At 45.1% G+C, this 25509-nt stretch overlaps 2 protein-coding genes across 9 annotated transcripts in view; one reads left to right on the top strand and one right to left on the bottom strand.

Moving 5' to 3' along the window:
* The window catches only part of LOC139060943 (uncharacterized), a 147943-nt gene that overhangs the window by 66418 nt on the left and 56016 nt on the right, over positions 1 to 25509 (top strand). The window lies entirely within an intron of this gene.
* On the bottom strand, positions 15598 to 24390 carry LOC139061458 (uncharacterized). Its single transcript, XM_070541453.1, has 3 exons — positions 24097 to 24390; positions 17012 to 17486; positions 15598 to 15659 (listed from the first exon to the last, which is right to left on the bottom strand). Exons 1-3 carry the CDS (start codon positions 24388 to 24390, stop codon positions 15598 to 15600), a joined length of 831 nt encoding a protein of 276 aa, XP_070397554.1.

The following is a 25509-nucleotide window of genomic DNA, read 5'->3' as shown; positions in this document are numbered from 1 at the left end:
AGACAGCTAGGCCAGCTGCGAACAAATTGACACAGTTACCGCGCGTGTGCGTCGCTTGTAAAGTTAGCGAGGTTGCTAGCGAACAAAAGGGTACTGCTGACTCGACAGACGCGAGCACCCATGTAGAGCCAGATCTGCGTGCAGAAGTGAAGTGCGAACTGGACGATGCAGTTGAGAGTAGTTCTCGGGATGGCGAGCTCCGTAGTTAACGAGAGAACAACTGCGTTGTTCAGGGATCGGTGCGTCTCTCCGCCAGTCTAGATAGCCTAGATAGGGATGATTCCGTTGTTAATCATTCCGACTGTGCACGTGAGACAGCGATCGATACCGACGGGCTGTGTGCCGATGCACAGCGTGAGCTGGGCAATGCAGTAGAGGGCAGTTCGCAAGAGTGCGAGTTGCATAACTCGAGTAAAGCCTGCTGCATTGTTCCAGAGTCGGTTGGGCTGTCCGCCAGTCGAGGCAAAGTGAGAGTAGATTTAAATGTAAATCACTCAGACAGTGCGGGTAAGAGACCGATCCGGGCCGACGAAATGTATACCGGCCAGCACGAGGCACGAGAAAGCGACGTGAAAGCGAGTGCAAAGAGAAAGCGCCGTGAAAAGAAGCGCGCTAAAGACCGAAAGACGGTAACTAATGTAGCGCCGCCAAAGATGGCGAGAAACCCAAAAGGACTCCGTGGATGTTTACATCCAGATATAGAAACTAAGTGACTGACCTGCCTGTTACGGTAATTGGCTCTTATGTGGCCGAGGAGATCTAAAAAATGAGAACCAAAGGGAGTGGGGGAAAGGGGGGGGGGCTCTTGTCGAGTCTTAAGGCTTCGACAACTGCGTATAAAAGCTTTACAAAACGAACTAAATGGAACACAATTGTTTTCACTGTTTTGGAACATCGAAGAATGTTTTTTGCAGACCAGCCTCTTAATTAGCTCTCCAAATTAGTGGAACTGGAACTAGTTTGAAGTCTAGATATCTGTGGCCTTGTCTTTTGTGGTAGGCGGGAGCTAGGTGGTGGGCTGACAAGAGGGATGACGAAAGACCTGTTACACTTTCGCGCACGTGGAGTTTAGTACTGACAAATGCTAGCCTGTACTGGCCGTGCACAAGTTTATGCTTGTAATTTTAAGACTCGCTACGACATTCTGCAGTAAAGGAACTGTTCCTTTTGTTAAGCGGTCACCCGTATAGGTAGATACGCAAACGCCGTGTGATGTTAGCAAAGAGGACATTGTCTTCAAAACGTTCGGCATACCTTGGTCGTCCCTTAAGTGTTAAGCACAAAAGGAGCATGTATCTTATTCATATAACGGCATTAGTAAAATCGTAGGTGCATGCCTTATATACTTTGACTGCTCAAGTATCCAAATAGCCCAGACGCACCATGCACGAGGCCTGTACTGCAGCCATGCTCTTCTCTCGCGCTTCCCTCTGCACACGCTGCGCCTTCTGGCGGCGCCACCGCGAAGTCCGTAACTACTGACACAGCCTCCGAGATGGGGTGGCGCGCGTTCTTTCCCAGGCCATTCCACTCGACCGACGCGCTCCCCAGCAGTTCGAGCGCAGTACGTGCTAGTTCAACCGCACGTCGGCTGTTCACCGAAACATCGCACCGCTGCTCCTTGCTTCTTTCGCGCGGCAAGCAAAATATTTATGCGCGCAAATAACGCAATGTGTTGATGTGCGTTTGAACTTGTTTGCGGTCGGCCACTGTAAATACTTGCACACGCACAAAAACTGACGGCCCCAAAGAGATAGAGAGCGATAGCAAAGAGAGGAAAGGCAGGGAGATGAACCACACGAGCGTTCGGCTTGCTACCCTACACTGGGGGAATGGAAATGCTGAAAAAAGATGAAAGTGGGATAGAGGGCACAGTGTGTGTGCACGCTACAAAGCGTCTGTAAATCAGTCAAGTCCAAGCAAGTGCTCGGCCGATACGTTAGGCTGCCATCATTCTGCATGCTGTCTGAACCTAATCTTGGTGCTTCCCCATAGCTCGTTATGCACGTTGGAGTCACCATTGAAGACCAAGGAGCCGATGGACATCAGCAGTACGTTGCCGTGCGTGGCAGTGTATCGTTAAAGGGAAGCTGAAGAGTCTGTCGAATTCAATAAGACGCTCATATACGGATGCGGGAACCTTATAAACCATGTAGGTAAAATTTGGTTTTTTTTCAATTAGGAGCGACGTAATCGTCCGTTGAAATTGCGCTGTAGCTCCGCCCCCCGTTGAGTGAGCGAGCGGCGCGGAGACCGGAAACCGTGGTGTTGTGACGTCAACTCTAGTGTTTCGTTCCTTCGTAGCGTCCGCGACCGTGCCTGACCGCGCTTGTTTCTGCGTGCGTGCCATCGTAATCTGCTTCGATCGATCCTGCATTCCTTTGTTGGTGCGTCTTCGTGTATGTAGAGTGGTAGTCAACGTGAGTGGTAGTCAACGTGAGTTGTAGTCAACAGATGAAGGTCACTACAAGTACTGCATGAACCGGGAAGCTTTTCACGCGTTTAAACCGTCTTTGTAGATTGCCGACAGCTTTGGACAGCGTACAAATGCCGACGATCGCATCCCCGCTTACGTTCCACGAGGAGGCATGCAGGAACACAACACTACAGTTGTTTGACCGCAAACGAGGTCACTAGAGCGGCGAAAGATCGGCGAGATCACTAGATCGCTTTGCAAAAAACATACTCACCAAAGAGCATTTCCAACACGAGGAGATCCCAAGACTTTGCTTTCGTTCGCGTCGAAAGCACTGCTCGCACCAGCATCGTTTACTTCTTCGAGAGGCCGGCTCTTCGCAATCGGCTCGTACATGTAGGGAGTAACGCCGAACTCCTCATAAAAACGCAGTCTCTCTCAATTTTCCATTACCGTCTCAGAAAAACAGCACCAAACTACCTGGCACCGCGCTTCATGTGTAGCGGCAGCGGTCGGTTACTAGAGTGTACGTCACGAGGCGCACCGACCAATCACAGGCGGAAACGAGACGCGCGAGCTGGGCGTGTCCGCTGCTGCACTTTTCGTCGAAATAAAATATATTTGCGCTTTCTTTCGCTTAATTTCGATACAATATTCGAATTCGGATGGTTGAACACCATTATGTACAGATGTTCACTCATTTTATCTGGAAAACCTTTCAGCTTCCCTTTACGCTAATTCCCAGCATTTTTGACCTTCAGTGCGAATAGAATGATGCGTCTTAGCCACGATGCTCACTCAAGAGTTGCAAGTACTGAATCGAGAGCATACAGCATATGCATTGCACTTCGCGCTGACGGAGTGTGCTGGGTATTCAAGAACATTCGAAAAGTATTCATCAGAGACCGGAGCATCCCTAGGTTGTGTGTATATATATATATATATATATATATATATATATATATATATATATATATATATATATATATATATATATATATATATATATATATACAGCGCTGAATAGTCACATCATTGCACCGCCGCTGGCTTCCGTCGGTCGCCCGAGTCGAGCCGACAGTTGGTGTTGGTCGAGCTCGTGTGGCCACAGTGACCACTCGCTGGCTGCGTGGCGGTCGTGGTCGCCGTCAGGGCAGACAGCGAGATGGTCGGCGGTGTTAGGCCGCTCTTACTCACAGAGATCGTAGGGCGACGAGCACACGCTTAGAACGACAGAAAGCTGAGCTAGTTGGCAAGGATTCATTGTGCACAAAAAGGTGAGGCGTGCAGACAGGACACAAGAGTTGGTGTTGTCCACTTCTCTTGTATCCTGTCTGCACGTCTCACCTTTTTATGTATAAAGAACAAACGGCGGTGCTCCGCGATGGAGTTGCCGCTGCACAAAGTTGGTCGCGAAAGTTCCCTCCACGGAGTTTGGCGTTTACGTGCGTAAATAAATAGATAGATAGATAGATAGATAGATAGATAGATAGATAGATAGATAGATAGATAGATAGATAGATAGATAGATAGATAGATAGATAGATAGATAGATAGATAGATAGATAGATAGATAGATAGATAGATAGATAGATAGATAGATAGATAGATAGATAGATACTACGTTGGTATTATCTTTGGAAATTGAGTTTGGGGATGGGCACAGTGAATCTTTTTCGAAAATGAATTTTTGACAAAGTCACTGCTGTCTTTTTTTTTCTCTGTTATTTTGGAAATTGCGCTCAAATCCGACAGATACTTTGTTGTTCGAACAGGTGAAAAGCATCGTGTGGTATCAACAGTTCTTTTTATAGCGTTGGTGTTTTTTTATTTTTTAAGGGAGCGTCTTGGTTTCAGCAAACTTTATTGTTTCGATGTACTGAGGTCACATACTATAGACCAAAGAGGAGTGGATTCATAAAAAAGAAAGAAAAGGTCAGCACTACGACTAAGAAGAGCACATAGATGCGCTATATCGAAGGGTGAGAAAGAAATATTTTTTTTTCTGCGAAAACCAAGACAACTCCCAGAGAAAATCATGACATCCGCTTCTGCGTGAAGACTTTTTCACCGGTTGCGTCGGGGCTAGGTATATACAGGGTGTTTAAGCGAACACTTAAAATTTTTTTTAAAGGTTGCCCGCGGCAGGTAGCTCAATTCTAGTTTATGAGCCGGTCTCCTAGAAGCGGCGGACAATACTTGAAAAAAAAATGGAGATGCGAAATTGACATATTATAAAAAATTCACTACTTAAGTTTTTAACTAATTTTGTGTTGGCCCATATTGTAATTTACAAATTCTAGCCATGGAGTTCACAAGGTGGATCCACTTGGAACGAATTCTCAGGACGAAACCAGTCTCGACATATGAATTCCCGAACTTTGCTGAGAAATGCATTGGCTTTCCAGTCATTTGTGTGCTTCAGTGCATGAAACGATGTTTTGTTAAGAAATTAACTGGAACGCCAATGCATTTGTCTGCAAAGTTCGGGAATTTATATCTCGAAACTGGTGTCATCTTGACAATCGGTTCGAAGTGAATCCGCCTTGTGAACTCCACGGCTAGAATTTGTAAATTGCAATAAGGCCATAATGTAATTAGTTAAAACATAATGACTGAATTTTATTGATTAGCTGATTTTTCTTCCCATTTTTTTGTTCAGGTATTGTCCACCGCTACGAGTAGACCAGCTCATGAACTAGAATTGTGATATCCGCCACAGCAACTTTTAAAGCGTTCGCAGAAACACCCTGTATTTCTTCATCGTCTATTCGAAGTTGCAGCGAACCCGCCCTGGTTGCTGAGTGTCTATGGTGTTAGGCTGCTGAGCACGAGGTCGCGGGATCGAATCCCGGCCACGGCGGCCGCATTTCGATGGGGGCGAAATGCGAAAACGCCCGTGTACTTAGCTTTGGGTGCACCTTAAAGGAACGCAGGTAATCTAAATTTCCGGAATCCTCCACTACGGCGTGCCTCATAATCATGAAGTGGTTTTGGCACGTAAAACCTCATAATTAATTATTTAAAAGTTGCACCGCTTAGTTCTAATAAGAGACCGACGAAGAAAAGATTATCATACACACGCGTCAAGTTGTGAGTGTGAACCTGCTTTAATTCTTCGTGTATGTCTTAATTTGTATAACTATATGCAGCCAGCTCAGTGTTAGCGAACAATGTTTTCAGATTTTATTCCGTGAAATCTTACCAGACATGCACTTTCCGTTTTCTCATAAAGCGAGTAACAAGCGATAGCAATATGCTGTTGGTTGTTTGAAAATGAGCAAATAACAAAACACCAAAAAGGAGAAAGAAAACCTTGGAAGAAACTGAATTGTATCATAAGGTATCGGCCAGTTAGGAATTCTATATAAAAAAAAATTAGAGTAATCAGTAAGAATGCACGTATCGTCGAAAAATTTGATTAGAGAGGAAACAGAGCGATGAAATATAAAGTACATAATTAAATAATAAAAAAAATCATTTACTATAAATTCGTGGTAAAACATATATCTAATTGATTACTAAAATAATAAAATACATATCAGAAAAACAGTAGTCGGGGCGAGGGATTACATAAGCATTGTAATTGTTAATCAGGCTTCTTTCTAACTTCTTGTTCAATATTTGAAAAGTCGGAAGCCTATACCTCATGTTAATTGCCGTTTTGTTCGAAAACTTAGCTCACTGGATTGCCAACATCTGCACCCCCGTGAAGATTTGCCCGAATCAAGTCAAATTGAAAAGCGTAAACCTACAAGGAAATGTGATGACTAAACACCGTGAATAACGATAGCTTTCTGTATTACATATACATAACATATAACATAACATATAACATAACATATAACATAACATAACATATACATATTACATATACGGAAAGAGAAAAAAAAACAGGAACCTAGCGCAATACTCTCCTACCAACATTATCCTTGATCAATAGATGCTTATGCGTGAAGGAGACAAGGTACCGTACCAGAGCAGACATATCGAAAGAAGGGAAGTTTTACCTCATGAACACAACACAAAACTATCATAGGTCTGAGGCAACGTTACTGCTACAATGATTTCTAAAAAAAAGAAGAAACCCTGAAATATACAGATTAAAAATAGCCGTAGTTCTGAGTGATATAAAGAAATGAACGAAGTTCGGGTTTTTAGGCGTCACTCAAAAAGTCTTGCCGGTCGAAATTCCTGATTTCCGTGAGTTCCATCCTGAAAGGGGGGGGGGGGGGGGTTCAATTTCTGAAGCTAGCGACTCTAGATGTCCCAACGTCAGCTCGCACAAACTTGCGACGACACGCCATTCGAGTCGAAATTCCACTCGGTTCAAGGCCTTGGATCTCGATGCTCTCTCTAGACCAGCTCTTTGTCGACGTTGGACGTCCTGACTCCACCTCCGGAACCAGCAGGGGCCGACCGGCTAACGGCGCAGACGCACGACGTGGTCAGCTCCACCGTCCCGTTGGCGAGTTCCAAGCCGAGGGCGCCGCCCCGATAGGCCACACGAAATGTGCTCCTCACCTCTTGACAACGGTAGTCGCCCTTGGAACTGCAAAGGCTGCCCGGGCAGTTGCACTTCACCAGGGGCAGCTCGGCCGGGATTCTCGTCGCGTCTACATCGACGCTGCTCGTGAACGTGCAAGTCGCTCGCTCGCCGATGTTCGTTCCTTGCGGCTTAGGCGAGCACTCGTCGCCAGCGGATACCGTGTTCCGACCAACGGATGGCGATAAGCGTGCTCCCAATACCGATGCGTGCAGAAGGACGCAGGTAGTGAGAATCACTGTGGAGGGCATCGCGAAGCAGACGGCTGACAGAAGGCCTGACACCTCGGCAAGACACTCGCACCCCGAACTATAGTATACGGTGGCTCCTTCTTGACAGCGTGCCAGAATGACTATCGACAGGCCTGTTCTTCACTACCGGGAAGTCCCGTCTGCGTTTCTTATAAGTCGTAGACCGTTACGTCTTGCCTTCGCTGTTCCATATCTATCGCGGATGCTCCCAGTTCCGATGCGTGCAGAAGGACGCAGATAGTGAGAATCACTGTGGAAGGCATCTCGAAGCAGATGGCTGACAGAAGGCCTGACACTTTGGCAAGACACTCGCACCCCGTACTATAGTATACGGTGGCTCCTTCTTGACAGCGTGCCAGAATGACTATCGACAGGCCTTTTCTTCACTACCGGGAAGTCCCGTCGGCGTTTCTTCAGTCGTAGACCGTTGCGTCTTGCCTTCTCTGTTCCATATCTATCGCGGAAAGGAGAACGTGCACATAGATAAGTTATTCAGACGACGGAAGGATGTTACCGCCCTCGACGATGACGCTTCCCTTCGGGGCGCTTATCGGCCACGCCGGCGCGACACCCACAAAGAATCAAAGTATAATTCTCTTGACTTGGCTCTACGCTTCGCGAACTACTTCATGCCAGCTTAGTGTTCAATCTAGGCATCGCAAAAGCTACACCGCGCCTTTTTGCATGAACTTTGACTCGCGAGTGACGCAGAAGTAGTAAAAAAGAATGTAGAGGTGCTTGAACAGGGAAGTTTGCGAATCGAACCGAGTACAAATATTCTAGGAAAACGACCTTGACATATCGAATTGTATACAAAATGTTTCCTGTTTCATAAACAAAAGTGAAATGTGAAGTTCGTGTGTAGTTCCCTTCATAATAAAACCTTAATTATTTACATTATTTCATGCCCACCAGTAATGCCTTTTACAATAGACGTCCGGTCGTCTGTGGAACTTGCAAAATATGAAACGGTCTCAATTATCTCGTGCACGAAATGGCAATAATGAAACTAATGCATATGACAAAGTCAGTTATATGAACATGAGGCCCATGGTGTTCAGACATTTGTCCTCTTCCGCCACCAGGTTAAGTGTTGTGTGCCAATATCCAGTTTACTAGCGGTCAATAATTGAAGTTTTTAATTTTTGAGTTCACGGCAGGACTTTCAATGGGTAAACAGGCATTGCGTCTCGAAACAGCCAATTCGGCCGTTTTTCTTGCGCCGAGTTCCGCGTAATTATTTTATTTCCGCGCTTAACTCGCAGCGAACAACATACGAAAGGTCTTCACATGATTACATGCCCGCGCGCCGCGGAAGCCAAACCCTGAATGAATAAATTAGGAATTTGTTGAAATAACCTGACCCAACTATCCGTGCATAACTTGCTCACCGAAATTTCCAGCTGGTGGAAGCGTGGAATAATTATACTGAACGCCATAGGTCTTTTCACGTTCCAATATATTCTACTAGCTTTATTTAACGACATGGCTGAAGTCGGTCACTAACAGCTCGCTGTTCTTCGTCTGTAGCAAGAAACTCAAGACAGATCAGACGCACGAACGTAGCACATGTTTTGCTTGCGTATCAACAGCTGCAGCACAGCCTGTGCGACAGCAACAACCGTTGCACATACGCAGGCTTCGTATACTTTATGTAGACGCACGCACCAGCGGCAGGCACGCGCCGACATAGAAAAGCGCCACCAAGTTGATTACGCGAATCGTCCACGGTGTGGCACGCTACAAGTCAGCTGGTACAAGCAGGCCACGTGACTACTTGCCACCGCCCCCTTTCGAAGGGGATGACGATAAATCACCATCGTCATCGTCGTCCTCGTCATCATCATCATCGTCATAATCGGTACACCTACAGTTAGTGCGTATACGGGATGCCATTTGCAGTAGCTCGAAATACACCCAGAATATACCGACAACCTGCGCACGTCACGGAAGCTGGAAACACACGTAGGCACCTGCCTAACGATAATCAACGCACTCTGTGTATTGCGAAGGTCCAAGGATGTTTCGCTTGGACAACGAGCGGTATTCTTGATGTAGCATAATATTCATCATCATCATCATCATCATCATCATCATTTATGATATAGGTACTATAATATGGGATATTATAGCTGCGAGATTTCTCGCGTGGCCTCATCACGGTGCCGGGATAAAACGGCTGTACTTTCTAACAAGGAAGCCCCTGTCAGGATAGAATAGCCTTCAGTTTCCCCTTTGGTTTTCTTTATTAAGACATTTTGTCTCTGGACAGAAAAGCTAAAAAAAAGAGAAAACAAAGCATGGCACTGGAACGTATGGTAATATGAGAGAATGGCGTGTCCTTTACTTGGTGATGAATTCCTCTGGGACTTTCATTGGCACAGCCTTCTGTTTGTCTAACGTATCATCGGTATAAATTGAAACGCAAACAGGAAGCAACCGATGAGAAAGATTACGGTATGGGTAATTACGTAGAAGTGCGACATGCAATAGCTCTGTAGCCAGTTTTGAAACAAGGAGTAGTCACCAGTGCGCATATTGCAGTCCATAATTAGGTCACGGTTACAAATCCGGGTGAACCCGAAAACGCAACAACTCACTAGAGTGACGCATTTGAATTTAGGCCGATAGTACACATGGTCACAGCAAAGACGTATGCTGCATACACAGCTCCCTATGGGCGAGTCCCTTATTTGGGCCCTCGATACTGAGCTATCAGACAGCGACAGTCAGGGCGAGATTCCATGCGAGACACAAAACGGGAGTCCTTTTGTCAGCGCCCCTTTCTTTCTAGGAGCACAAACTTGGCGCGGTCGATCTCGTCCGGTAGAGAACGGTCCGAGGGCTGGTCCCATGCGATTCGGGCACAGTGATGGTCCTCGTACGCGTCATGCGTCTTGGCAGTATATAGTATATCTGGATTCACTCAGTTCCTTTCTCTCGGTATTGTTTGAGTACATGCTCGTATTCTTTTACTCATTGCCAGATATTTAATTGCTTTGTTGTGTCGTAGTCTGATGTGATACCACGTTAGTGACGATGGTAGCCACGACTGCAACTGTTTGAATGTACTGCTACGAAAACCGTTCATATTGTCAGACGAATCGCGTCGTCGCCGAACACATACGGACGGTCTTGAAAGCGATACAAAAACAATTATTGGGCACCATAGGGTTACGGCGAGCTCTCTGTTATTAAAGTGTTCGCACAGGCTTAGGTCAATAGACTCATCAAATTGTTGGGATATATTCTTTTCTGAAATATAACCCTATCAAAAAAGGAAAAAAAAGAACAAGGAAACAAAACAAGAAAAGGAAAAGGTCAGAACTTTGCAGAAACAAGCAAAACTGATGCATCAAAGGCGTCAAAGTTCAATGAGGGAATTCTCAGAACTTTCGGAAATTCCCGGGGCCTGGTTTCTCAATGTTTGAAATGTCCCCAAGAATTTCCGAGTGCTTCTTTAGTTGACAGGTAACTACTACGCTATGGCGAGGCTTTTCAGACACTTCATCATATCCAGGGTACAGCACACGTATACTCTCCGCTATGCCTGACTGATGTTCCTTTTTTGCTTTCTTTGCGTAAGTTGTATTCAAGTGGCACCACGCGACGAGGACAACAAAAATATTTATTGGCAATTCAGCTGTAAATTTGAGAGCAACTGCGTCAGCATTACGTTGCACCTCTTTGAAGTCGCGGATCCAAGATTTAAACCGCTTTCACCACATCGCAAATTGTTGTTCAGGAGCTCACTCGGTGCTCGTCCTGCCTCTTCGAGGAGAGAAGTGCGAGTGACGGCGGTCTAGAGCGGACAGCGGTGATGACTTTTAAGTTTTCCGGAATATTAAGAACTCGCGGTTGGGGCAGGTGGCATAATACTTGACCTTGAGTTGGATGTTTCTTTTTCAAAGAGGAGGAAATTGCTAACACGAGAAATCAAAACACTTATTCAACCACTGAACAAAAAATTAATAAATAATGAACTGTTTAATTCCAGTACGGCACATATTACTATTTACGAATTGTAGCCGGCGACTTTACAACACGATATATGCATCCACTTTCAATTAATCTTCAGGATGACAGCAGTTTCGAGATATGATTTGCCGATGTGTGGGACGAAATACATAGGCATTCCAGCTACTTTTCAGCTCCGAGGTCTTGTTAAAAGAGTAAGTGGAACAATAGCGCAATAGTGCATTTTTACGACGAATATTGTGCCACATATCCTCCACATGGTGTCTTTCTTGAAATTCATTCCAGTTGGAAACGCCTTGCAAACTCAACGGCTACTATTCGTGAGTTGCAATATATGCCATTAAATAATTAATCGAGAAGCTAATTAGTCATTTATGTTAATAAGTTTTTATCTTTGTGTTAATAAGTTGAGTAAGTGGAACAATAGCGCAATAGTGCATTTTACGACGAATTTTATGCCACTTATCCTCCACATGGTGTCTTTCTTGAAATTCATTCCAGTTGCAAACGCCTTACAAACTCAACGGCTACTATTCGTGAGCTGCAATATATGCCATTAAATAATTAATCGAGAAGCTAATTAGTCATTTATGTTAATAAGTTTTTTATCTTTATGTTAATAAGTTGAGTAAGTGGAACAATAGCGCAATAGTGCATTGTTACGACGAATTTTATGCCACATATCCTCCACATGGTGTCTTTCTTGAAATTCATTCCAGTTGCAAACGCCTTACAAACTCAACGGCTACTATTCGTGAGTTGCAATATATGCCATGAAATAACTAATTGAGAAGCTAATTAGTCAGTTATGTTAATAAGTTGTCTATGTGTTTTGGTATATTGTGCACGTAATGTCGGCCCTTCCGAATAATCCAGCTGGAGGACTGCAATTACGTTATCTGCAACAGACCATTATAAAAATTTTTCGGTAAGCTAACAGGACGCGCTAAGAAGGAAGGATGAAGTCCGGAAAGAATACACAAATATTTTGCAACACTACCGGCTAGACAGAAGGACTTACCCGCCTCCTCACCCCAGCCTAACTAGGTCAGAAGCAGTAACACTTAGAAAATGAAACTGCAAACCAATATCTACGTCGAAGGTACCTTACTGAACCGTACTTCACCATCTAAGCACTCATGCATCTGCAAGCACTGTGATGTCCCAGACAACCTACGTCATATGGTATGGTGGTGTGTACGAAAACATGGCACATTAGGCACCCAAACACTTACCGAGGAGCAGTTACAGGCAGATTTAACAGACCTGGACCTGAAGAAACAGTGCAGCCTGATCGAATGGGCATGGGAGCTGGCCGTGACCCACGGCTACCTGAAATAAGGAGGCTGCCCACCTAGGGCGTAGACTGCGCTTGCTCAAAATAAACATTTAATCTCTCTCTCTCTCTCTCTCTCTTAAAAATGATCACCCCGTATATGTAGATATGCATACACAAACATACAGGCTCTTATAGGCTCTCCCATACGCTCTCTACCTCTACCATGTGACCGCCTTCCCACACTTTACCCACATACGCTTGTTTTCCCACTTTGACACTCTTAATGCTAACGCATTACTGGTAACAACGTGACTAGCGGTCGCTTACAATGTGCGGGATCCGCACCCGACGCCGGCTGCTTGTCCCTACGGCCACGTAATAGGGTCATACAGCCGTTTCCTAAACGTAGCAGTTGCATAAGGGCACCACCCCCCCCCCCCCAAAAAAAAAAATGTTAAGGAAGAAAAGCACCTTCTTATTTTTTTGGTGTCAGCCGACGTAGAGCGAATGTTCTATCACTGCTGTCGCAACAGCTGATCTCGCTGCGAAGTTGCAGAGAGGGCGTAGCTGCTGTCGCCCCTTAAGGCTGTTTCACAAGGCGCGAGTGGGGCGAAAAAGATCGTTCTGCCGCGCACGTCGCAGAGCGATTTTCGCTGACAGCTTTCACATGCGCTTGCAGCAGCGCGATTCCCGTCGCAGCTATGCGCAAGGTTGCCCTCTGCTCACGAAGTATCCATGCCTGCATCGTTAAATAAGAACAACAGTCAAACTAGTCAAATATTCGAATTTTCCTATTTTTATTCGATAATAGAATAGGTACACCATTTTTGAACGTTTAAAGGCGTCGAGACTTTACGACAGCTTGCAGATACGGTGAGTGAGGCGCTGCACAACACCGCAAGTATGAGCGTGCGGCTTGCGCGGCGTCGGTGGAGTGGTTGCGTTTAGTACACTCTACTTTCGTTGTTACTGTGGGAGCCACAACTATTTTTCCTGGATGAATATTTGCATTTGCAAAAGGACAAGCTACTGTTGAGTGTGCATGTATAAGCAGCTGGCGCAATTCGTAGCGACGAAGAGGTTGACGACGGTCGGTGGTGATCAAGTGGGTACGTGCGTTATACTGAAGCGGCGTCCTTTTCCCGACCTGGATATGTCTTTTTAAACGAATTCTGGAAGCGGAAGAAAATAAAACTGTTTATGAAGCTCGTAAGCCACAAACACTGGTGGTTATTCCCTAAACATCGCTAAAACTGGCGCGCGACATTGCTCCACGGAGCTACCAACGCGCGGTAAAACAGGAAAGCCCCTATTTTCACGGCGCTTTGTTTCGTCACACACATTGCCCCTCCCACATCGCGCCGATTGCTGTGACTGAGCGACGACGCGACCAACTTGTTGGAATCCGGTCGCGGAGAGCCCACGATGTCGCGGCGGTCGCCGAGCGACAGGAATCGCCGTGTCGCTGAGTGAAAATCGCGCCATGTGAAACAGCCTTTACGCTGCAGGAGTCGCCGCCAGAGTGCGACAGGACGCCAGAGGCAACGTTTAAGACGTGTTCGTTCTGCTGATTGGTCGAAGAAGCCTGTAGTTTCCACACTTCTGCGAGGACCTACTGATACGGAGTATACTTACCTTTGTAATATTAGCTTAACAATAGCCGCACCAGGGTTCCATGTTTAGATATTTGTAGACAGCCTTGCCCTCTGAAGGGCGTTGGGGAAAAGCCACTCAGTTTTAGCCTAAATTAGAAACTTTGTACAGCTTTTAATATTTGAAACAGCCCACCCACTACATATGACAAGTGCCCTTTCTTCTGCCTCGACAATTTCCCACCAAACAGCGTCAGTCCATATTTATGTGACATATCTTGCATACTTAAATTTTAATTGCTTCTGATGGAGGCTTTTAGATAAAAGACGGTTCCCGCAAACGAAATTCTATATACTTGCCGCAGAAATGTGACATCTTTTTAGTATATTGAGGAAGTACTAGTTCAAAACCAATTGGACTAGCCAGACAGAATGTGCAAGTTCCGCAGGATGCCTTGGGCCATTGCTGCTGTAACTGCGGAAGCGGTCTTAATTCGTCAAGAGTGTCAAACGCACCGTGTCTACAATCCTTCGTTTGTTGTAGATGTTATCGTCTTGGTGAAATTGTTCCATGACTGTGACTCGGTGTTGGTATCGTCTCTTGTTTAAATAAACGTTTTCCTAACGCAGTTTTTCTTTATAATCATCTCATAGCATCACTTAAAAATTATGTAGAGTGTCTGTGTCGCATCATCATTGTACACAACCACTGTGTACACTGTATATATTCATCATTTTGTTTAATGTGACAATTAGTTTATGTGCACCTGTCCATTTCCGTGTGTCTATGTGATTACATGTTAGTGAGTGTGGACTCGGACACTCCTTACGAAACGTGCCATGTATGCAGTGCTTTGTACTTTGTATATGTTATCGTCCTTGTGGAATTGTGCCATCATTGTGACTCAGTGTTCGTACCGTCTCTTGTTGAAATGAAGTTCTTCTAAAACATCGCAGATATTGCGATTCTGCTTTTGTCGTTACGTTTGGTAATGTCCAAGTAAACTTCTCTTCGTTCCTCGTGGCGTTTCTTGACGCGAAGCGTTCTAACTTGGCTGTACTTCTGGACCGAACTGCAGTTACGTGGCTGTCGACGTCTGCTAGTGATACGGTTGTCAAAGTGTATAGCTGTACTTGGTTATACTACCGCAGAACAGGCCATCTAGTGCCCTGCTTACTCACCAGTGCTCCTTTCAGTGTAGCATAAGTTTATTTGTGTATTTCGGAAATAACTTTCTGAATGTGTTATAGTCATTGTAAATGCGCAAGAAGCGGAAAAAATTATCCATATCCCACTTCACAGCTGGAACGGTGCTATGCGCACTACTGAACTGCTAGGTGGCTGTCCAGCATATATTGGGGCTTTGATAAAAAGACATTCGAATATGCTTCTGCAAGGCGAGCAGTTGTGTGTGTAATGCGAACGTATGTGCAACGACAGCGGCAAAGACGATGACGGCGGTATTACGCCGGCAATGGCACGACGAGTACATTTATTTGCACTACAACAAATATTTCAGTTAGAACCTGTCGTGTTACGATGTGGGCAGATCTTGCAGCGGCGGTGTAATGTGGAACAAGGTCTGTTTGTTGGCTGCTGCAAGGAAAGGAGCGCGGAATGTGGGCGGATCTTGAATGCGGTGCAGTCAAACACAGAGCGTTGCATAGCGCGATGAAAGCACTTGGGAAATATGCGAGAACTGGGCACGTGCTGGATATGACAGACGCATCAAGTTGGCTTTGGCACGAGATGATTACGCGGGCGATCATGCTGTTCCCGTGTTGCTGGCTTCTATTGCTTTCGACATAATAAGACGAGCCGGTATATACTTTCCAGAGCAGATTAGTCGTTTTCTAGATGTAATTAAAACCCATGAGTATCCTCCACCGTGGTTGACCCGGGTGAAATGTTGGCAACCTTAAAATAAGGTTAAATGAGAATGCAAGTCACGATGTGATTTGTGGTTCTGACCAATTTCTCCTTGAGATGTCTAAAAAATAATGGAGTTTTACTTGCCAGAACTACGATCCTGCTATAAGGGTTGTTAGGACTCCCTAGGGTTTCTTTAACGTGAACATAAATTTAGTTACGCCAACGTTTTTTGCATTACGTGTCTATCGAATTGCGGCTGCCGCATTTTCAAAATTCTATCTACACCAGATTTTTTCGTCAATAAATTGAACTGATGCTGTTATTCCTCGATAGCAATGGCCACTTCGGACGCTGATGCCAGCAAATCACCGACGGACAATTTTTGCAGCGTTGTATTGGCCCTAGCAGGAGAACCTGTTCAGAGTCCCAGAAACACTTAAGAGCTGCGCTTGGTAAGGGACCCGTCCGAAAGCATCGCGGTATTGACTAAAGGCAATCAAAATCGTTCGCGCAGGTTGTTGGTACGTTACAACACAGCCCTTCCCTGTAGCGCACAGATCGAGCAGGTTTTCAATGTTGCTGCTGATGCTTTCCTAATAAAACGATAGGAGATGACCAACAAAAAATTTTTAAAAGGAATTTTAGGCAAACACAAACAGCATGTGATTGGATGCCGAGGACGCACTCAGAGAGCCCTGGCAGTTGAATTTATTCACTGTGTTTGTGACTAACTCTGGCAGTAAAGTAATGAAAAGTAAACTATTACCTTATTTTAGTAATTACTCAGCTACTTTCGTAAGGAAGTAATCGCTAACTGTGATCATTGAGATTTTCGAATGCGGTAATTGCAACTGAAATCGGTAACTTGATTTTCCGTGATGTGTTGTGCCACTCTGGCCGCCTTAGGATTGCGCGCTTGCGCCAGACAGGCTTTCACTCGAGCGGTTTACTCTGCGGCAACTCCCCATCATCTTTGACTAAACCTTCGTTCTCCCGCGAACACGCTTTGCCTTCCATAGCGACTGTGTCGACGAGATGCTCGACTGATACGGCTTGCTCCCTCGGTGTCTGCCTACTTGAGACGGCGCGGCCCACTGCGCGGAAGCTTCGCTGCATGACCTTTCGGACCCTGTGGGAGAAGCCGCCCTTCGGTTGGCGCCCGCCGTCTGCTCGCTGGAGTTCCAGTTCTTGCAACTTGCGCTCTTGCGCCGCCAACGTTTCGCCGAGGATGTTTATCCGATCTTGGTTTTCGGAGAGACGTTTGCGGAAGTATTCGAGTTGCTTCTTTAATATCTCGATGGTATCTTTGATGTATTCGGCCGAGGGCATGGTGTCCTGAGCGATCGTTTGGTTCGAGCACGCGAAATACGCTTCGGCACCAGAACCGACGCACCCAGCTTTGCAGTGGGCCGGTAGGTCTTTGTGCAGGACGGTCGCTCCGCTTACTGCACACTGAAGGAAGCGGAAGTCGCATTCTTCTTCGTAGTGGTGCAGGAGAGCCTCCATGGTGCCGACAAACTCGCAACCTTTGCTTTCATTCCAGCAGTGAGCCTAAAAAGACGAAACAAGAATATAAGAAGGTGTTGAGAGATAGCGTAACAGGTAGCCGTACTCAAAAATGGTCCTCGAATCAATGCTCTTTTTCGACGCTACCTACCATTAAGTGTTTTACCTAAATCCCTATAGGAAAAAGTGGCGTTGCAGTCGATGAATATTTATAGGGACCCGGATAGTATGGTATTTCTTTTGATTTGGCATGGATCTCTTGACGTTGCACGCTTTCGCTTCTTTCATTGCTCCTTGAGGACAAGTGAAATAGATTACTATATGGTTAACTGCGGTATATATATATTTTTGGAAGTGTCTGATTGGAAGTGTTCCATTTGGAGCAACGTGAGTGAGGTGGTGGCGTGGAGCAGAGGTAGGACATCGGGCTTCTAAGCTGAACATCGTAAGCTCGAATCCTCCGCCAGTACACTACATTTACAGGCATGGAATGGCGTCTCACACCGGCAAAAGAAACATGCCGAGAGCCAGTGGGGCTATTAAGCTATTGGGCTATTAAGGCCCACTAAGCTTCAACAAGGACACTCCCTCACCAGAACAGGAATTGGCCTCCCTTGTGCAGTATTCACCCACAACCTCCTTCATGACTCTTACAATTAGCAGTGACCCTCAGACCCCAGCGGCTACGGCGCAGCTTGCCAAGGCGGTGGTCATACGTGCGATGCGGCAGAGGGTGCTAAGAATCTCTGCACCCGGACATGCCGCCACTGGAAACTACCCTGCTTTTCCACACCAAAAATTAGAAATATACATATAAAGAAAAAAAAATCGGGCAAGGAGACACAATCTCTTCAATACTATTGACTGAATGCTTGGAAGAAGCATTCAAGTTATCAAACTGGGAAGGTTAGGAGTGAGGATTAACGGCGAATAGCTCAGGAACCTTCGGTTTGCAGGAGACATTGCCCTGTTTAGCTACACTGTGGACCAATTCAACAAATGATTGAGGACCTTAACAGAAAACGTAAGAGCGGGGTTAGATTAGTTTCCAGTAGACAAAGATAACGTTCAATAGCCTGGCAAGGGAGCAAGAGCTCAAGATCGCCAGTCAACCTCTAGAGTCCATGAAGTAATACGTTTATCTAGGTCGCTTACTAACGGGGAAACCTGATCACGAGAAGGAAATTTACAGAAGAGTACAAATGGGCTTGAGTGCATAAGGCAGGCATTTCCAGATCCTGACTGGCAGCTTACCACTGTCACTGAAAAGACAAGTGTGCTAATATTCCGTTACACCGGTGCTATCATACGGGGAAGAAACTTCGAGGTTAGCAAAAAAGCTCGAGAGCAAGTTAAGGACCATGCAAAGACCGAGGGAACGAAAAGTGTCAGGCGTAACGCTAAGAGAGATGAAGAGAGCGGTGTGGATCAGAGAGCAAACGGGGATGGCCGATATTCTAATTCACATGAAGAGAAAAAAGATGGCGCTGGGTTGGTCATTTAATGCGCATGTTAGATAACCGTTGGACAATTAGGGTTACAGAATGGTTGCCAAGAGAAGGTAAGCGCACTCGAAGACGGCAGAAAAGTAGGCGGGGTGATGAAATTAGGAAACTCGCAGGGTGCAAGTTGGAATCGGTTGGCGCAGGACAGGGGTAATTGGAGATCGCAGGGAGATGCCTTCGTCCTGTAGTGGGCATAAAAATAGGCTGATGATGACGATGATTATACCTGGTTGACTACCCCCGCATTATGGAAAGAAAAAAAAACGTGCAGAGAAAATAAATGAAAAGGGAACAAGATTGTGTGTCTCTCTATGAATGAAATATACGTGTGATCCCTGTCCCACGCTTTTTGTGAAGGTGATCCACATTGTATGAGCAATGGCAGCCTCAGGCCCAAACCAACGTTTCGAACAAGAGGCGTGTTCGTCAGGGCAATGCGATTTCACTTTTCAGTTGGAGTTCGTAAAAATGTAGGTCAGTTATTATTGCTGCAGGAGCGATATATTTCAGTCTGTACGGCTTGATAATTTTATTGTACTTCTGCAAATTAGGAAATCATGACAATTTAACTTCTGAGTCTCGCTGACTCTGTCATTCGGACGGCACAACTATTTATGGGTGCATAAACATTTTATTATTCTTATTACTTTTTGCTATTGTTTTGAGAACAATATAGAGTTTCAAATAAAGGCTTCGTATTGCTAGTCATTGCTACAGACAAAATTATGATGAAAAGGTAGCACCGATATGGTTAGCATAAGAAGACAGAAAGACGTTTGCTGCCATGGCAGGAAGAGAGTAAAGCGAAACTCGTGTGCCACCTGTCATGAATATGTTGGTTACACCACCATATATATTCCGCACACCGACCATATCACAACTGATTGCACGCTGATAGTCTTTGCAAGAATCTTTATTCCACCTATGTAGAATAAAGTTTATGTAAATAAGTGGGGATGCATTGAAAATTAGAGAAAAAATGAAGGTCAAACCTCCGTTTTAGGAATTACGTGCCAAAACTCCAACGGATTGTGTCGTTTTGACGTTGTTTTAAAGTATATTTTGCAGTTAGGATGTCGTGGCTCTTGCAGCTGCTTTCTAAGTTGAGTCACTGTTATTTTTTTTAGTACAATATAGTGGATCTTTACTTATGAAAAAAGACTGGGTGTTCAGAAGAATTGGCCACAATATGAGAGTGAAACGTGTATTTTAAGATGCAGTGACAGCTTTGTTGCACATTTCTCAATACAACTCCCAGTTAGCCTGTGACGTCGTAGGATGGCTGGTATCCTTAAGGGCGAAAATGTGCACATTCATAAAAATTGCCGAATTAAAAGTTGGTTTTGACGCAACAACGAGAGCGGGTACACAAGTACGACCAAATGCTCAACCTTTACATTAGTTCACTCAATCACCTTTTGTTTATCCAGACAATAATATTACTGAACAAAAACAACTGCCTTATCTAGAAGACTGATAACTTGGTACAAAAGAACGTATTAATATTTTTTTTCCATCTTGTTTCCATTCACACACCTCTCAGACAATAGAAGCAGTTTGATGAAAGCACGTCAAGGGACGCAGTTAAATTGAGAGGATTGTTCACCTTGCTTGCGCATGACATCACAAACTGTAGCTGCCATCGCTGGAGTTGCTATCTATTTCTCAGATGTCGTGGTCATACGTAAGGTTCAGTGTATTTGGTTTGAACCAGATAAAAAAGAAAGAAAAAAATGCCGCCGTATTGCTCGTTTAGCTACATTTTTACCGAAAACAACTTCGTCGTACAACCTGAATGACTTTAACCTACTGTAATCAACGCACATTAGCGCCAAATACTATAGTAATGCTTAATGCAGTTGATGAAAGTGGCATTAATTAAACCTCTTTCGTTTCACAACTAACAGTGGCACACCGTTTCTTCGTAACTCTACAAAACAATCGATGCCCAAAATGCAACTATTTCCTTGTTTTTAAAAGCTTCGAAATTATTTCTTAAGAGAACACTGAAGCCTACTTGAAAGTCTTGAAAAGAGAATACCAAAGGCTGGAACAAGCTTGATTATGTTTGCTGTATTACAAGAGTTTCTCGCGATCTTTAAATGCGTAAGCCTTCCTGTGCTTAATCATCGAAGGAAATCGTCCATCGGTCCTGAAAGACGATCGCTTTCAAGAAAAATTTAATGTTCTTCCACACTTTGAAGAAGAACAACCAGCGAAGCTCTGGTGGGACGACTATATTGACAATTATATTGATTTAAATTGATTGCTACAGGATTGCTATTTTTTTATTAACAAACCCTAAGGGCCCTTTACGGGCATTACATAGGGGGTTAAAGAAACCCAACAAAGTGATCATATTGCGTACCACAGTGAAAAATCAGAAAAAACATAAACATCCGCTCAGGAAAACAGGTATCACATCTGGGTAAAAGATTGAATAAAAGATAATTCATGGAATACAGACACATACACGTAACTTCGTGGTTTTTATTGCCTTTATTTTGCCTCATTTGTTACCACAGTCACCATAGCTTTGTGGTCGCTGTAGTACAGCGCGATAAGTTGTACTGTTATGTTGGACACGCCCTTGCCAAAGGTTTAATCTATACACGACCGGTTACGTGTGGTAGTCACATTGGTGTCCGTGTTGCGCTCAATTCCAAGCCCTTCCAATAGGAAGGATACATTCCATTTGCCGTCTGGGCACTTTAGGTCGACGTTAAATTCGACGATTGGTGGGTACACTCTTGAGTTTTATTATGTCTTTTGACGCTGCAATGGGAGCGAAGGAGCACCGCCATCATGTTTTTTACATGGCCATTAACATGGTCGATAAGATTATAACATTCAGAGTGACCGTCGCGACTGATAACATCACGCGGAAATGGTAATGCGCTTTATACGTAGACGGAAGATAACATTCAGAGAAATTGCAGCGATTTGTCTTTTTTTTTTTGCGCGTGCGCACAGGGTTGCGCCGACGAGTTTTCGGCGAGTAGGCGACGCACGGACGGACGGACTAATCGGCCAGCCATATACAGCTTCGCTGTATAACAGGACCTGCAGAAGCGAGCCAATTCACCTTTGCACTGCCTCTCGCTTCAAAGCGAACTACAAGCGGCGAGAACACAGCGCTGACGAAGCTACCGGCACTCGCCGCTCTCTGCCCCCATTGCAGGCCGCGTTGAAGATACGGCCTGCCGCCGTAGCACGGTTGATCATGATTCATAATCGTTCGACGCGGATGGATAAGGCGCTAAGCAGCGATAACGGCTCATAATGAGGGGAACGTCGTCAGCGCACCTGGTGCCGCCACCTGACGTAGTTTGCTTGCGTCATCAATTCACCTTGCGCCGCCGTTCGCAGCAGTTCATGTCGCTGCAGCGCTGTCCTTTGTACAAGTCGAATCACGTTTCATGTCATTGATAATGACACATGTCATGATAATGTCATATATAATGACAAGTGGCACAGTCCATACGCGCACTTAGACAACTCCCAGAGGAGCTTTCAGCGTGAATTCTTAGCTGCCACTTTCCTTTCGCAGAGTTTTCAAATGCTTCTGAATTGCTTGTCGCACTTTCGCCATTTTTAAACTCCGGAGGTCACGTATGAGGCGACTGCCCAGCATAACTGTTGCCTCTCGGAATTCGTAAAAAGATATGCAGGTACAAGGCACATATAGGAGAATGCGTTACGCGAAGCTTCAGTGAAGTGGCTAATTTAATGCTTTACAAATAACGACAATTCGTACAGTTACGTATAATTCAGTAATTTACTCGAATATACTATCAGGCCCCCGCAAGGCTTAGATAAGAGTAGGTTACATTTGTACTGCAATCTATAGAACAGTAGCAGAACAACATCACAACAATACAATTTATTATAACCAAGAATATTACAGTACACAACGGATTCCATGTCACAACAATATCACAACAGTACGACATTTCGAAACAATTTCGACATTTCAAAAATGTCTGCGGCACGAATGTAGAGTCCGAATTGAAGCACTGCAGTCAGACGAGACAAACACTCCGCTACTAAGAAAGACGCTCTTGCATAAGAGAAAGAACCTGTTATCGACGATTCGCGCTAGCTTCGTTAACTTTTCTATTAAATTATGGGGTTTTACGTGCTAAGACCATGATCTGACTATGAGGGCACGCGGTAGTGGGGGCCTCCGCAATAATTTGCACCATCGGGGGCTCTTTGACGTGCACCTAAATCTGCGTACACGGGTGTTTCTTCGCATTTCGCCTACATCGAAATGCGGCCGCCGTGGCCGGGCTTCGATCTCGCGACATGCTGCTCACCAGCACAACACAATAGCCACTAAGCAACCACGGTTGTTTGTTCGCGCTAACCGCATTCTTTCATTCTTAGCGACGTGAAATCTCGTGAGATGTTTATCAACCAGGTCACAACTTGATTATCGTGTAATAGTTATTCATATGCAATACAATACCCTTGCAATGCGCGCCGAAATACGAATGCCGAATTAGGAGGTCACACAGTGTCATATGTATATCCAGCGATGCCACGAAGGCGAGAGCGTTGTGGGGTATAGCTGTCGACGATAGGATGGCCATGACTGTTGTATGGGCAGAGAATCGTTACACATATACTGCCACAATTATGGATCCTGTACCTCCTCTGTCACAGTGGAGGGCTTATTCTGGAGGACTGACCAAGAATAGGTGCACAGCCAGCGGCATATACCGAATGGTTCAGTCGAGCAAAATCAAGGAATTGAAGCGAATACGCTGAATACAATTTGGTTAAGGGGGCGCTGTGTTTTAGGAGGACCTTTGAGTCCTCATCATTAGTTACGTTTCTATTTAAGAATGTCTTTTTTTTTGTTACGCTGAACAGAGGTTCGCGTAATGGCGCTACTTGGACGGTCAGCCATACAAGGTTTATATGAGCCTGTTCGCTGCTACTTGCATTTGGTGCAGATGTCCCCTTTTTAGACAAGTACACATACACACGTGTTCGCTGAGATGCTCATTCACTCAACAGCCATGCCATACCTGGGCTGGTTGGCAAAGAAACATTCGCTTAAAAAAAAAAACAGAAACAACAATCAAACAAACAAAAGAAAGAGAACAGTAACCGCAGGAACAAGACTGTGATTCGTCCCTCACCTTCAAGCTGTTCGCTATTCTGGCTGGAAGCACCATCGTCTGGAGTTCGTCTTTCCCGCAGGACTGCTGGTCGATGGGGCAGACGCTCCGGCTCGCTGACGAGTTCGCCTCGCAGCAGAGCCCGCAGAAGGCATGCTTGCAGGGAAGCAACACTGTTCTCTGCGGAATCACGTGACAGTGTTCGCAGACGTGCTCGGGCGGCACTTCTTCGACGAGACGCATCGGTCTCCAGTTGACGCCGATGACGGCGTGGTTGCTTAGTTGGTGCACTGCTTCACGCCTGACAGACGACATTGCCGGTTCGACTATTCTCAACGTCGACTCTTGCACTTACGCAAATTGTACCAGCGGTATTCAATATGTCGACCAGCTTATCGCCGGAATTCAGTAAATGTGGCAATAAAATAAGGTGATATCAGCATTCCTATTTACTTACTGATTGCTAATTACTTCACCGTCAGGTGTGCGAATGACCCGCACATTGTTTGTGGATGTGTTTGCCACTTCCAGTAGGAGGCGTATATAAATTGACTTCCCCTTAACACTCGTTTTTTTTTTGTGTTCCTGGAACGCGCAACTTATCGTCCCTGTCAATTCTTTATCAGTTCCTGTACATGTTGTGTGGCATGAGATAACAAATCAAATTGCCGTAGTTGAAATCGCGCCTACGTGCGTTCAGAAGCTTGTTTTACAACGATCCTTATGAATGGAGCTGGCAGAAAACGGGCTTACTTGTCCACTTCACTTGCGACCTCTAAACTGAATATCCACGCTAACGTGTTAACCATCCTTGCCGCCGAGCTAAATGAATCGTAAGCATGCAGCAGTTCCGGTGTTCGAAATCTTGTAGCGCCGGTCCATTTTTCATTACCATTGCAAGAAATCGTACAATTCCTCCGTCGAATCACTTAACATTCCCAATTGCACACGTCAGTGAAACGCCTTGAAAACTATCGATGTTTTCATTCGTGTTCGTCCCAACGTTAGCATGTACACTGTAAAACAGCTTGCACCCTCAGAAGTGAATCAGAGTGTAAGTTGGTATATAACTCACACCCTTAGACCAAAAAGGGTGTAAGGGTGCGAGTTATAGACCGATTTACTCTTATTCACTTTGAAGGGTGTAAATTATTTCACCGTGTAGTCTTGAGGCGGGTCCTCTTTTTGCGCTGCCTTCGAAAGTAAGCAGTCGAACTAGACAAATTGGGGTTCACCGTTTCCGTCTTCATACTGCAACCACCTTAATGCTTCCGGGCATTTCTGATTGATTTTTTGTTTATTGTCCATCGTTTTTTTTTACTTTTTTGTTGTTATTAGATTTTACAGTTATGTGCACGTGGTACCAAGGGTCCTATCACGCCCATTACGTGACTCATCGATTCGGCGATGCCGACGCTAAATCTTCGCCATTTC

This window comes from Dermacentor albipictus, chromosome 6 (genome assembly GCF_038994185.2).
Source record: "Dermacentor albipictus isolate Rhodes 1998 colony chromosome 6, USDA_Dalb.pri_finalv2, whole genome shotgun sequence".
NCBI lineage: Eukaryota > Metazoa > Arthropoda > Arachnida > Ixodida > Ixodidae > Dermacentor > Dermacentor albipictus.
The sequence above is the reverse complement of the archived record's forward strand: the minus strand, read 5'-3'. Positions and strand labels throughout refer to the sequence as shown.